At 43.7% G+C, this 14,221-nt stretch overlaps 1 protein-coding gene across 1 annotated transcript; it reads left to right on the forward strand.

Annotated features, from left to right (window-relative positions):
* Positions 1-2,572: 2,572 nt before the first annotated feature.
* On the forward strand, positions 2,573-13,469 carry LOC308156246 (interleukin-6 receptor subunit beta-like; the record flags this gene model as incomplete). Its single annotated transcript, XM_080529595.1, has 20 exons — positions 2,573-2,584; positions 4,679-4,768; positions 5,021-5,062; positions 5,218-5,253; positions 5,500-5,542; positions 5,702-5,838; positions 6,027-6,095; positions 6,359-6,513; positions 6,685-6,791; positions 8,626-8,785; positions 9,095-9,195; positions 9,511-9,665; positions 9,870-10,029; positions 10,599-10,681; positions 11,131-11,374; positions 11,498-11,698; positions 12,067-12,168; positions 12,396-12,536; positions 12,794-12,955; positions 13,369-13,469. The coding sequence occupies 20 exons, from the start codon at positions 2,573-2,575 to the stop codon at positions 13,467-13,469; spliced, it is 2,301 nt and encodes a 766-aa protein (XP_080385721.1).
* Positions 13,470-14,221: the final 752 nt, after the last annotated feature.

Below are 14,221 nucleotides of genomic sequence, written 5' to 3' on the forward strand. Positions count from 1 at the left end.
CCAATCATGGAAGAATGGGACGAGGTAATTTGCCACCTGCCCATTAACTTCATCAAACACATTTTGATATGAATCATACTAAAATGAAGAGGCAGTTTTTCCCCCTCACAATCACACTCTCTGTTTGCAGGATGCTACTATCAGTACCAGCAATGGTAAGTTAAAGACCCATTTTAAGTTATGAAAAGTTACATTTACATTTTTGGCATTTAGCAGATGCCTTATTCCAAATGACTTACAATCGATACATTTGACTAAGCAAGTGAATCATCAATTCACTAGTTGTAGCAGGAAGAGTTATCCAGCTCAGGCCAGGGGCCATTGGCAGTCGTGCTAGAAGAAGAAAGAATTTGACATTTACAAATAATCAATAGCCTGATGGTTCCTTATCACACTGGCAGAGCTAACAAGTTCACAGGTGACATTCAGATTCAGATTCAGATAACGTTTATTGACATTATGCTTGACACATATAGGAATTTGCTTTGGCATTACAGAAGGTGCATTTATGCTTTTTTCACATATATATGAACAAAACAAGTACAATACAAATGCAAAAACAGGACAACACAGGACAGACAGTGCATGGATAGTGCTGTATATAAAGTGCAGTGCAGAGTTATTCAAGGTCTAGTGCATGTTCAGTTCTGGGCAGACTTGGAGGCGGGGGGAGGGGGAAGCCAGAGTCATTTAGCAGCCTGGCGGCTGAGGGGAAGAAACTGAGCCTGTGGCGGGCCTTCAATGCCTTAGGCAGCCGCAACCTTCTTCCAGAGGGAAGCAGGGTGAGGAGGCCGTGGCCGGGGTGGAAGGGGTCGGCCATGATCTTTCTTGCCCTCCTCAGAGCCCTGGTGTCATGCAAGGAGTTGAGGGAGGGCAAGGGACAGCCGATCACCCTCTCTGCTGAACGTATCACCCGCTGCAACTTGGCCTTGTCCTTGGTCGTTGCAGCAGGGAACCAGGTGATGATGGAGTGGGTGAGGATGGACTCTATGATGGCCGTGTAAAACTGGACATGGCTTTGTACACAGAATACTGAAGGAATGATTTCCTTTTTTTAGGGGGTGTTGTCACTAGCACATTTGCTTCACTTGAAACGGAGTTTAGGATAAAGTTCGCTTTGCTCTGTGTTGTTTGGAGGTGTGAGAACTCGCATTCGAAGTCGCTCCCGCAGCAAAGAACCCTCGGATGCTCCGCTTGAAAAGGGTGGTTTCGCTTCGGTTAGAAACGACGCATCCATCACTTTGCTTCGCTTCGCTTTTGGTGAGAACGCTGCTCGAGGCAGTCCATAGGAAAACAACAGCGCACGCGTGTTGATCTGTATAAGAGCGGGACAACGGGCAATATTATTTTTTTCTGACCAATCAACTACCACGTCTGTTACTTCGATTGCGTATGTTACTTCGTTTACATGAAGGCTTGTGAAAACGCAAATCAGAGAAATAATTTATGCAACAATGTTGCGAAGTCATCCACTTGCTCTGGGTCTCGATTCGGACTTTCATGTGAGAACATGACCTTAAAGACTAAGCATCTCCTCTCCCAGTGGCATGACCTCATGAAACAGTGAAGGCCACAGTTAGTACACTGCTCAAATTTTTTTAAGGAAACACTTAATCACAGTATTTTCAGGTTCGCCATTGGTGCCCCGTTCTCTTCACAGATGAGAACAGGTTCACACTGAGCATGTGACAGACATGAAAGAGTGTGGAGACGCCGTTGCGAATGTCATGCTGCCTGCAACATCATCCAGCATGACCGGTTTGTCAGTGATGGTATGGGGAGGCATATCCTCGAAGTGTCCCCATTAATTTCTTTGAGCAGTGTATATTGGATACTATACTAGGAGCGAATGATGGTAGGATGGTGCCTTTTTCATATGGTATATGCTAACTGATGCTTGGGAATGCGTGACTGATGGCACCCCATTTCAGTTGAAATGTAATGATTAGGTGAATCCCACTTGGCGTCCTCCATGTTTGTCTTCTTATAAGGTAGAATATTAGATGTATAAGATCAGCTGATTCGATGTCATTGGTGTGTTTAGATAACGGTGTGTCCAGGAACAGTGGAGGAGGCTTTGGTGGTAGTGGTAAGTTCTATAGGCATGGTTGTTAAGTTCTGCCAGTGGCTGGTTGGGTAGAGTTTGCACTGAGCCAATTAAAAGGTCATGTAAATTCCACCAAGGTGGTAAATTAAATGTTTACCAATTGAATAGGCATCTGAATATCTGGGATGAATGATCGCTAGATGGGCTGTTATGCTGATCTGAACCTCCTGTCTACTCTTCCACAGGCAGAGGAGCTAGGGGAGGAGGCGGAGGCTTCAAACGCTTTGCTTCAGGTGGTTACATTTAGTACCTAATATAAAGAGTGTTTCAAGCCATTTTGTTCTTTGTGTTTTTTGAATTAAGAAAAACAGACTAGTTACAGAAAGAAATTCAAGCCAATCTTGAGTTGCAATTGTAGTTAGTAAAACTCAACAAAATTCCATTTTATGTACTATGATAATTGAGAGAAGTTGCTTTACTCCGGCTGAATGCGTGTTTTCTTCTGAACAGGGAGCACTGATGAGAATGGGAACAAAGGTAAGTGTTGACTGCATGGGCGTCAGCAGCTTTTTGAATGTGGGGGGGACACTTATTTTTCGGGGGGTCTGGGGGTCCCCCCCCCCGAAATTTTTTAAATAGTAGATTCAATTTCCTGCATTCTGGTGCGTTTTACACCCAAAATAATCTCCCTCTTTCTTTGTTTTTCCTTGGAGCTGGCATGGTCTGCAATTACTGACTACTATTATGTTTTGGTTTAACTCACAGAGGCCTGACACTGACACGTGGCACTTTTTAGGTACTTTATTAAATATGAAGATTAAAAAAGAATCAAAGAGTGAATTAGAAAAGAATGAGGTAATACTCAGAGCCTATTACAATCAAACTTAGCCCTCTTCAGTGCATTGCAGAACATACAACTATAACAAACAAACAAAATCAAAGAGTGAATTAGAGCTGTCTCCACTGCCCCTGCCTGCTGCCCCTGCCTCTGACTCACTCTCACTCTCAACCACCTATATCAGGAGAAATGGGGATGCATTGAGCACTTGTTCATATTGTTTTTCTCTAATAGAACATTTGACATAGAAATACAATCATCAATACAAAAAATACAATCACAAGCATTTTAGAAATAGAAAAATAAATGGAACAGGTGTTTTCTTCTTATTTTTTAACCCTAGCTCAAGCAATCAGATGCAAAATTGATTCTTTGGGTGGGTGCAATGGCCAAATTAAATAGTGCAAATGCTCAGGGCAATGAACACGGGCAGGAGATGCAATAATGACAGGACAGGTAAGCACTGTGAGGTGTTTGTCGCCATTCTGTGCTTTTGATGACATTTCGCCTGTGTCTGTTCTGCATTTAAACATGTCTAACCGCACTAGTAATGCCTAACAAAACTGCTAGTGCCATATAGCTGATCTAGCTCGTATTTGGTTGCTAGTAGGCTATGCTAATTATATTGCTAATACAGAGAATGTCTCATAAGGTGCTAACATTCTTATCAGAAAAGCTGGCTGTGTTTGACCTTGGGAGAACGCAATGTTGCTGTTTGGCCACTCACGGGAAAACTTGGATGACTTTGACTTACTTTTATCTTCTTAGAAAATGTTTTCCTTATATCCATCTTGGTGGATGATCTAAATATCGTCTTGCCTCAGTCTGAATGTTTTGAATCTGCGTGCGTGTCGGATGCTGCTGCTGCCGTGTTAAAAACAGAAGTAAAACGCGGAGTGGACTTCTGGATATGGGCAATCCCCTACTCATAAAGTGGAACGGATTTGATTGTGAAGCAATGAAAATAACGCTGACCAGTCATGCAACATATTTTTGATGGCAAATGTGGGGGGGTCCAAACGACCTTGTTTCAAAGGTGGGGGGGACACGTCCCCCCCCAAATATATGGTGGTGACGCCCATGGTTGACTGATATCAGAGGTCATACTGTTTCCCAAAAGATTGAAGTCCATAACATGACCCCCCGGTTTGAGACCCTTTCTCAGTAAATAGGCTTTTTTTCTTTCAGGGGGTGACGGAGGCAGCTCTTGGAATAGTGGTTGGGAGAGAGGAAGAGGTGAGAATGTCTGCTGCTGGTTGGACCTGACTGGGGTCTATTCGGTCTGACGAAACTTCTCCAATATTACTAGAGAAATTTTCTCAACCATACAATTCTTATCTGAATGTTCTGAACAGGCCTCCTGAAAGGCATTAGTTTGTATGGTGTGGATTCATTGAGCTGAGTATTTTAACCAATGCTTGACAATTGAATGCTTTTAAACCCTGAAGTAATGTAATGTCCTGTTGTCTTAACAGGGGGCGGAAGTGGTGGATTCAGAAGTGGTATATTCAGTTTATCATTTTTTCCTTCTTTGTGCCTCTTAATGTGTTGATCTTTCATTGTCTGACAAGCTTCTTTGTGACTTGCTGCAAAACATTTTTCTGTTTTACAGGGGATGGTGATAACATCAATGAAAAAGGTATGATGGTTTTCATACTGAATGCAGGATAACATGCTCTGCTGCCAAGTTCACACCATGGCGCAGCGCCACTCTTACATTGTTTGGGGAGAACCTTGGGGGTGTAATGGCGGTAAACCATTGAATTCTCCTCACTTCTGCTATTTCCCCTCAGGTTTTGGAGGTGGCAGAGGAGGTCGTGGGGGCAGAGGAGGCTTCCACTCTAGAGGTACATCTGATTCTGCACCACTGGAGGCTGGTGACGGTGAAATGAGGAACACCCCATTCCTCCTTCCATCCGAATGAGCCTGTCTCCTGATTTCTGCCTCCACTGATCTCCCCTTCTAGAATGTTCTGTTAGCTCCATGACTGATGAAGAACAAACATGTCACACACCTGATACAGGCACACGCAGATGCTTGGTTAATCTGTGAAGATGAACATCAACTATGCTCATAAGAATGTACTAGTTGAGTTGCTGATGGGTGTGATCTCAAACGTGATTTCCTGGTTTCAGATGGTGAAGATGGAGGTGGAAGAGGAGGCTTCGGTGGAGGAGGTAATTCAGTAGGCGTTTTGTGTGTTTTTTAAAACCTTTTATTTTACCAGGAATTTCCATTGATGTCTGAGGACATGGGGTTAGAGTGTTGGATGAAACTGCCTTGCCGCACAAGTCCATCTCCTTACAGTGTGTCTTGTCTTTGTTCTCCTCAGGCTACCGTGGAAGAGACGAAGAAGTGTTCTCCAAAGGTTCCATCTTTGAGATATTACCTTATCAATGAATGGTCATGATTGATTTGTGGAAAGCATAACTTGATTTGTTGACGAGGTGGCCCAGCCACTCTTGCATTGTTTGGGGAGAACCCTGAAATGAGCTGTCCTCTGATTTCTGCTTCCCTGGTTGACAGGAGAGATGGGCTCCTGCCCTACTTGTGTGCAAGGCTTACTTACTTAAACATGGTTTTTTTGCCGTCTTATACCTGTTTCCCACATCAGGCTCCCGGGATGGTGAGGGAGGAGACGGTGATGCTGATGGTCAGTATGTTCATACCTGATGGCCATGGGCTCTAAATATTGCAAACTTTCTCTTCTACTGTAAACCGTCTCTCCTGGGTGGTCTAGCTAAGCAGGAGTTTCAGAGTATCTAAGGCCTCCCTAAGACCTTCTAGGGTGACCTGTGCCTCCCCTCCCTCCTTAGCACCTCCAAGGGTAACCTATGTGCCCCCCACCCCCTCTGAAGAGGACTCTGATGTCTTCGCTCAGTTTGAAACAGGCATCAAGTATGACAACATCCTGGTGGATGTCAGTGGCAGCAACCCCCCCAAAGCCATCCTGGTGAGTTCCTTCCTGGTGTCTTCATGTTGCCTCAGTTGATGACTTTCACTACCTGATGAGCAATTTTTTTTAACCAATTTTCACAAATTGTCTTGAATGGTTTACATTTGCTTGTTTGTCTGTGAATTGTTGTATGATCTGAAGGTAAATTGAGAGACCGTAACACTGTCCCCCCATCTCTGTCCCAGCATGGCATCCCCATCATCTTAGCCGGCAGAGACCTCGTGGCCTGTGCCCAGACCGACTCTGGAAAAACAGTGAGTCACCTTCTACAATCTACACAACATTCTTCTATATATCCACCAATATTTTTGGATGCATAATACTGATCAATACACAGTTTTAATCTGTTTTCTATCAACACTTGGCTCTAGCATGTTTTATCAACATGTTTTGAATTCAAGTGCACCCTGCACAATTGCCTTTATTTTCTCTCTTTGTGCAGACAAATCAATTAATACAATTGACAACAACAATCTGTAAGGGACTAATGATTGTTTTGCTGTAAACCGCTCCCCAGGCTGCGTTCCTGCTGCCCATCCTGCAGAAGCTGATGGCGGACGGTGTGGCAGCCAGCAGGTTCAGCGAGGTGCAGGAACCAGAGGCCATCATCGTGGCTCCCACGAGGGAGCTCATCAACCAGATCTACCTGGAGGCCAGGAAGTTCGCCTTCGGGTGAGGAAGGCAGCCCTTCTAGAATGTGTTATAAAACATTAAGGAGTTTTAGAAAGTGTCCCGAACATTCCCCAGTTCTAGGATGAATGCCACATTTTCAGCAAAGTGTGAATGTTGTTTTGCCCAAAGGAACTAAACATGATGTGACAACATTGTCCCTCTCCTCTGCAGGACGTGTGGGCATCAGCACCGGCTACGCCATAAGAGAGGTGCTGAAGGGCTGCAACGTGCTCTGTGGAACCCCGGGGAGACTGCTGGACGTCATTGGAAGAGGGAAGGTAACCTCATCTACTGTACCTCATCTGACCTGCAGTACACCCAGGGTTTCCGTTAACCGGTAATTACCGGTCTTTGTCCGGTAAAATTTGTTGAAGTCCGACAAATTGAAAACTCGTCGGACATAATGTCCGGTGAAAATAATTCCCTCTAAGCACAATTTGAATACAATTCTCTTTAGCGAATTGTATTCAAATTGGCTTCGGGCCACCATTTTCAGCTGAGCACCAAACACACACACACCTATAGGCTAACTAAAGGGGGCGGGTCCTTCTCTCTCGGACAGTGTTGTGTGTGTATGAGTGTGTGTGTGTTTGGTGCTCAGAAATTAGCCTATACGCATTGCAAGTTTATTTAAAGCCTATTTATTTTCAAAGAGTTTTATTCTATTTTATTTTATCTGATAAAAGGCATATGAACGGAAATTAGGCTAGCCGTGTCACGCCAGAAGCCTACATGCTTGCACTGTTCAATAAAATGTTATACATCTAGACATTGTGGTATTTCTTTATATACGTATCCCCAGCCTGCCTATCAATTGTTTCTCAATAAACAGTTATGTTCTCCTCATTGTCATACTCCCGAGTCCGATTAAGTATGATTTGACAGGCAGCTAAACGAAATGCCTTCCCAACCAGCGAGACCTGGTTATAGAAATGACGTTGTTTTATTGATAAAAAAAGGGTAAAACTGGAAAGAGAAAATAGAAAACTCACATTAATCCCAAACAATTTAACAAACTTCTGTTAACGTAATGTGGAGTCCGTTCATTGATCGATGCTGTCTGTTCAGTTCCCAGTGAGGCGCCCGTTCAGCGCTGGACATAATGGCATAGCGCGCATGCGAATCATGTTATATTATTATATATTATATAGCTCGCATCTAATCGTATCGGATGAGAAATAGACATTACATGGCATATATAGGCCGCTACACAACAGTAATCACCGCGACAAACAGCTATATTATATTTTAATATGATGACCGGAATAATTCACGTTTGTCCGGTAAATCGAAATCTTCCCGGACAGATGTCCGGCGGCAATTTTTTCTAACGGAAACCCCAAGCTATTGTACACGTATTGTTTAACGTATGAGAGCAGTTGGTGGCAGGTGATCCATATGCTTTTAGTTCTATCTATCCTACCATATCATGTGCTTTTTTTCATATAACTCCTATTTTAGAGACTACACTGGCTTCCTGTTAAATTCAGAATAGATTTCAAAATCCTTCTGCTTGTTTATAAAGCTCTCACTGGCACAGCACCAGAATATCTGAAAGACCTTTTGCTAGCATATCAGCCCAATGTGTACCACAGATTTGGTGAGGCTGCAAATATGTTCAAGTCAAGACTGAAAGCCCATCTTTTTAATATTGCCTTTGAATGACTAAATAATGTAATAACCATCGGAGTACGGGAAACAACAAACTGCAAATCCACGGGATCATTATGAAGAACGGGTGTAAGTAGGCCTACAATGCTAGCAATGCTACAATAGGCTCCATGTCCAGGAAATTGTGTTTCCTTCACACTTTAATTTTCATAAATATCACTATTTTACTTATAGAAATGTTATGATATAATAACATATGAAAATATTTACTTTCAAGGAAACATTGTTTATTTTGTCACCCTGAAGATCCATAGCAACACAACACTTCTTTTTATATAATGACAGTCAATCAATCAAATTGATTTGGATAGGGATTTTTACAAAACTATTGTCTCCAAGGCACAAGAACAATACTAAACAATATAAACAATAAATACAAACAATATGAACACCGAACCATAGACCAGAGTTGATTGTGTTCCATCCTCTGGTCCTGGTCAGATGCTCCTGTGAAGCCGGAGCGACTGTCCTGCATGGCCGTCCAGTCCGGCTCCCAGATCTCCTCTAACGTATCCTGCTTCTGGGATGCCGGGAGGAGGCAGGAGCTGCCTGGGGGAGTAGAGGAGGTGCCCACTACCTACACTCTGTTGGCCACCATAGTGTAAGTCACTGGCTCTGTGGATACACATTGTGGTGTTTGGGTCAGGGGAGGCTGGTGGAGGTAGAAACCGGAGGAGGTGCTCATTGCGATGGATATCTCATTCCATTCCATGCATTACAACGAGCCCGTCCTCTGATTTTGACCTCCATGTATGATAATGAATAATATTACTAGGACCAGACAGTTGTCTTGCTCTGTTTTACGGATAAATGTAGGCATAAGATAATTCTGTTTTTATAACATTGTATTGATTATGAGGACATCAGCAATTTGTTGTTAACTACAGATAGTGTGCAACTGAAATCGGAAAACGTTCCCTATGTTCATGGAACTGGACGTGTGGGTGAAGGTAGAGAACAGACTGGGGCAGGTCCAGTCTGATGTCCTGAACATATCGGCAGAGGAGCTGGGTAGGTGGACACCAATGGACCTCAGTCTCATCATGATGATTTGTTAAAAATGTTTAAAGGAGAGAGGGAAGTCTAATCCTTATTACAGTCTTGACGGAATGACAGAGAGAGATATAGAGAAGAGGGATCATAGTACAATATACTGTATATAGAAAGATTCCAAAGGTTTTGGTTACACACAAAAAAAAAGATTGATAGGGGAACTATGTCTTTTCGAGTGTAGAGCCAAAAGAAGATAAAATGCTTCACTGTCCCATTACTTCCACAGAGCACTGTCTATAGTGTAATGATCTATATGTCTTTCCTGTTTTGCAGTGAAAACAAACCCCCCCTCCAAAGTCAGAATCATCTCGGAGAAGCAATTTGCCAGATCTCTCATCGTGAACTGGACCCACCCTATCCACAAAACATACGGCATACTGAAGTACAACATCCGCTACTGCAAGGCCACCGCTGGAGAGTGGACCGAGGTAAATATGAATTTTACAGGTTTATATAATACATGTACTGTATGTACTATTCTCACCGGCTATTTGGTCAATTGGGAAGCAATCTGTTCTGCCGTTTTCAAAGTCACTTTGATTGTCTCTATAGATCATTGTAATGGTGGTCTTGGATGTTCTGTTGTGCTGTGTGTCCTGGTGTCTAATGTGCTGCGACCCCCCCTCCCCCAGGTGCCCCGGGCAGATACTGAGAAGTACATGGAGACGTTCCGGCTGCAGAGCCTGAGGCCTGACACCGTGTATGTGGTTCAGGTGCGCTGCATTCACGACAAGGACTACGGCTACTGGAGCGACTGGAGCAGTAACACCACCGCCAGGACCCCTGAGGCCGGTGAGTGTAAGAGCCAGTCACCACAACCATTAAAAGGGAAGTTTGCAGACTTCCGGTGGCGAAACGTGCAAGATGGCTGCTTAATTTTGAGCTCCCAATAGCCAGATAAAACTAACCCCCTTAATTCATAAACTTTAATACAAATCGTTATAAAATATATTGGAATGAGTGGGGGAAAGAAAACTAGAGGACAAAAGAAAAGTGATGAGCAACAAATAAAGAATTCTACGGAGATGGATGACGCTCAAGGCTCAGACGAAGGCTCGGCAGAAAACGTTAGCTTAGTGCTACGTAGCATCAGTGAGGGAATACGTGATTTCAGTGCCAGTGATTCCCAGAGAGCAATGGAAGGATGTCGCCTGAGAGGAAGGGGAGTCTTGGGAGTTGTAGGAATTTACACAAATGGGCAATTTTGAACATCAGGACTGATTCAAAGGGCATTCAAAGATATCTTGATATCTTGATCAGATTAGTGTCTAGTTCATTGTATCAGTATGTGTGGTAGAACTGTACCGTGATATCTGTCATTGGTGAGATATGTGACGTCTCCTCTGTCCTCTCTCCTCTAGAGCCCTCCAGTAAGCCTGATCTGTGGAGGGTGGTCATGCCTGTCCAGGGGCAAGCTGAACGGAGAATACAACTGATGTCTAAGGTAGGGAAAGAAACACTGACACATTACATACAACACAGGTATGATAGTAGATTTTAATCCATGTTTGGTTAATAGTGAAGAATGAGAAGAATCCTCATCTACACATGATCCCCCAATTGCTTCACAACTGTTTTCAAGTCTGGGTAAAGTCTTTATTGTCTGGTTGGCAGTTGATCACTGGGTCTTGTTTCAATGTTGAATAGATTTTAACAAACAAGACACATTTCTGTAGATCATATTTGAAGTCATTGTATGTATGTTCTATGACTGTCCTCTATATTTTTATGTTAATATTTTTTGACATGTTAAGTGCTTTGAGTCCAAAGCACTATACAAATGTAACATTATTATTATTATTACTTAAAATTGTTTTCTTGAGAATCACCATATGACCCTTCATCGTAGCCTAAATGATGTGAAAAAGATGTTAAATATCTGTTCTCTGCCAGGCTCCTGTGGAGTGCAATGGAAGGATCCGGAGCTACAGGGTAAAGATCCAGGACTGGGATTGGGAGAGCGTGGTGGTGAACGGCTCTGAGGCTGACCTGGAGGCCTGGTCGCAAGAGAGGAAAATCACCGTCCTCCGCCAGATTAGCCTGTCTGAGAAGAAGAGGGTCTATGCTGAAGTGATTGCCAGCAACTCTGCCGGCCAGTCGCCTAGTGCCCTGCTAGTTATCCCTAAAGTAACACAAGGTGTGTGTGTGTGTGTGTGCGTGCGTGTGTGCGTGCTACCTTGCTAGCTGGATACCATGTATTACAATGTTTCTATAATACTTTGTGAAGTGTGTATTTATGTTAATGTTATGTGTGCTCTAGAGCCCCCTCCGGTGGAGTCGTTGGGCTGGTACACCCAGGAGGGCCAGCTGTGGGTGGAGTGGCAGCCCCCCAACATGACCGCCAATGTGGCTGGGCACCCCAGGGCGGTGACGGAGTACCTGGTGGAGTGGGTCTCTGTCAGCGACGGCCAGATGGACTGGCAGAGAGAAGGCAAACGCACCAGGACAGCAGCCATCAGAGGTCAGGATGAGGCAGCTCTTTATGGTCATGGTTGACTTAGATAACCTTAGCTAAGTTAAGGTCAACTTAGCTAATTAAGCTAAGTTATGGTTGACTTCGATAATTTAGCTAAGGTATGGTTGACTTAGATAACCTTAGCTAAATGTAGTGCTAGGCAGCACTTTATACCAGCTCCTTTCAGTATGTACGTTTTTAGTGGTGGTTTCCTGGCCACAGATTAAGCCAAGTCTTGGAATAAATTGTAATTACAAAACATGTTAGGCTTAATTTGTGCGTGGGAACACTTTTAACACCTTTTTGAGACGTGGACCATGCATACATATGGTTCTGCTGTCTAATAAATATAATTCCACGTTTTCCCCATGCAGGAAACATAGAGAAGTATAAACGTTACGACATCTCTGTGTATCTGCTGTACTCTGGAATGGTTGGGAAGCCTGTCACCACAGCAGCCTTTCTGGAACAAGGGGGTAAGACACGCACACACACATGCACACACAAGATGGATCCATCATTATGTTGTCTATGTTAACTGTCAACTGATCTTCAAAACCTTGATTAGGTAAATCAGGTGTCTCCCTGCTGTGCTGGGACAAAAGCCTGCAGTACTGCAGCTCCCCAGGACCAGGAGTGAGCAGCACTTAGTAACGTAGTTGAACTCATCGCAGTTTCTCTGTCCTCTGCTCCGCTGCTGTAGTTCCTTTGGAGGGTCCGTCAGTGAAGCTGAGGCCAGGGAAGAACGATGCAGAGCTGGAGTGGATGGAGATCCCTCTGGACAGACAACGAGGCTTCATCACCAACTACACCATCTACTACACCACAGGGGGCCACGAACTCTGTACGTACTGTACACACACACTCAAACAGACGCGACGGACACGCACGCACGCACGCACACACACACACACACACACACATATTAATTAACATGAATTAACATTAATTAAATAAAAATGTTATGTTATTAAAATGATTCTGTGTCTTGACCCAATTTACTGTCATCTCTTTCTCCATATGCAGTCCTGCTGTAATGGGAGTGTCGGGGCGGCGTGTACGAGTGTGTGTGTTCACCTCTGTGACTGTGTTGTTTTGCAGCCGTCAGTGTGCCTCCTGACACCGACTCCTACACGCTCAGGCACCTGTCCAGCAGCAGTAACTACGTGGTGCGGGTCATGGCCTCTACTGTGGTGGGACACACCAACAGCACCAACTTCTCCTTCGTTACCCACACCTACGGTGAGCGTTACCAGGAGCACAGTACTGTTCTAAAACCAAGCGCACACACACAACCAACACAAACATGTTACATGGACTGAGGTACACCCACATGGTTTTCTTTTGTATTCTGTCTGTCATGTATTTCCAAAATTGCACCATGTGAATGGACTCCATCAGCAATATTTTCACAAAATCTGCCTGAGCACAAGAATATTTCATACTACAAAAGCAACATTTTGCACTCTGTTAAACTTCTGTCCCTCTATAACTTCCCCTGGGCTGCCATCCGTTCTCCCTCTGTGGTTCTATTCGTTAGTCAAGTGAATCAACAATAATGTTGTAGATGTCATCTTAATGTTGTATCTCATCTTGATTTTCTAGATCTCATTTAAATGTTCTCTATTTGTTGTGTGTGTGTGCGTGTGCGTATGCGCGTGCACGTTGTCCATCAGCTCCGGGCCAGATAGAGGGCATCGTGGTGGGAGCGTGTTTCGCCTTCCTGTTTGTGGTGTTGATGACCATGCTGTTCTGCATGTGCAAGAAGGAGTCGTGAGTTACTCCTCTATCCTGTCTCTCCTACACTGTGACAGCCTGGAACAACATTCATCACTATGGATTATTATATTATATATTATATTTATGACTCCTGGAAAGTTACTGCAGCAGTTTTGGCTTCTCTCTGTGAAGACAGCACATAGATAGATAGATAGATAGATATATCTTTATTTATGTATCACTCCTCAACAAACAGGTATGGTATAAAGAACAGCAACAAAAGGTGCATTAAAAAGTTGTGAGACACAATACAAATCATAGCAATACAAATTAAAAACGTACATTCGAGTACTATTTCACTTGAACTATTACACAGCAAATTGGCATTGGCATTACAATAAAATACAGTATACAGTAAAGGCAATGAAATATGTAAAGAAAAGGGGGGGGGCAGTTTATTGTGCGATGCTCATGAAGGCTACTCTTCTTTGTAGGATGAGGTGGCAGGCCTTGGCACATTCATTAGTGCAGTGTTCACCAGCTAACATTTTACACAGTTTATTATGGTCATTAAAATCATTAAAAGTCTCGTAGTGTTTTGATAAAAAGATAAAAAGATCAGCGCGGATGTCGTTATAAAGTTCACAGTGTAATAGGACGTGGGCTTCGGATTCAATCGAACCACTGTTGCACAGTGTGCAGAAACGACTCTCCACTGGGGTGTTAGTGTATCTGCCGGTTTCCAGGGCTAAGGGAGCGACTCCACACCTAAACTTGGCAAGGGCACTTCTATTCTGCCTGGGCATAATG

Source organism: Nansenia antarctica (genome assembly GCF_963989245.1).
Source record: "Nansenia antarctica genome assembly, chromosome: 4".
In the NCBI taxonomy this organism is placed as follows: domain Eukaryota; kingdom Metazoa; phylum Chordata; class Actinopteri; order Argentiniformes; family Microstomatidae; genus Nansenia; species Nansenia antarctica.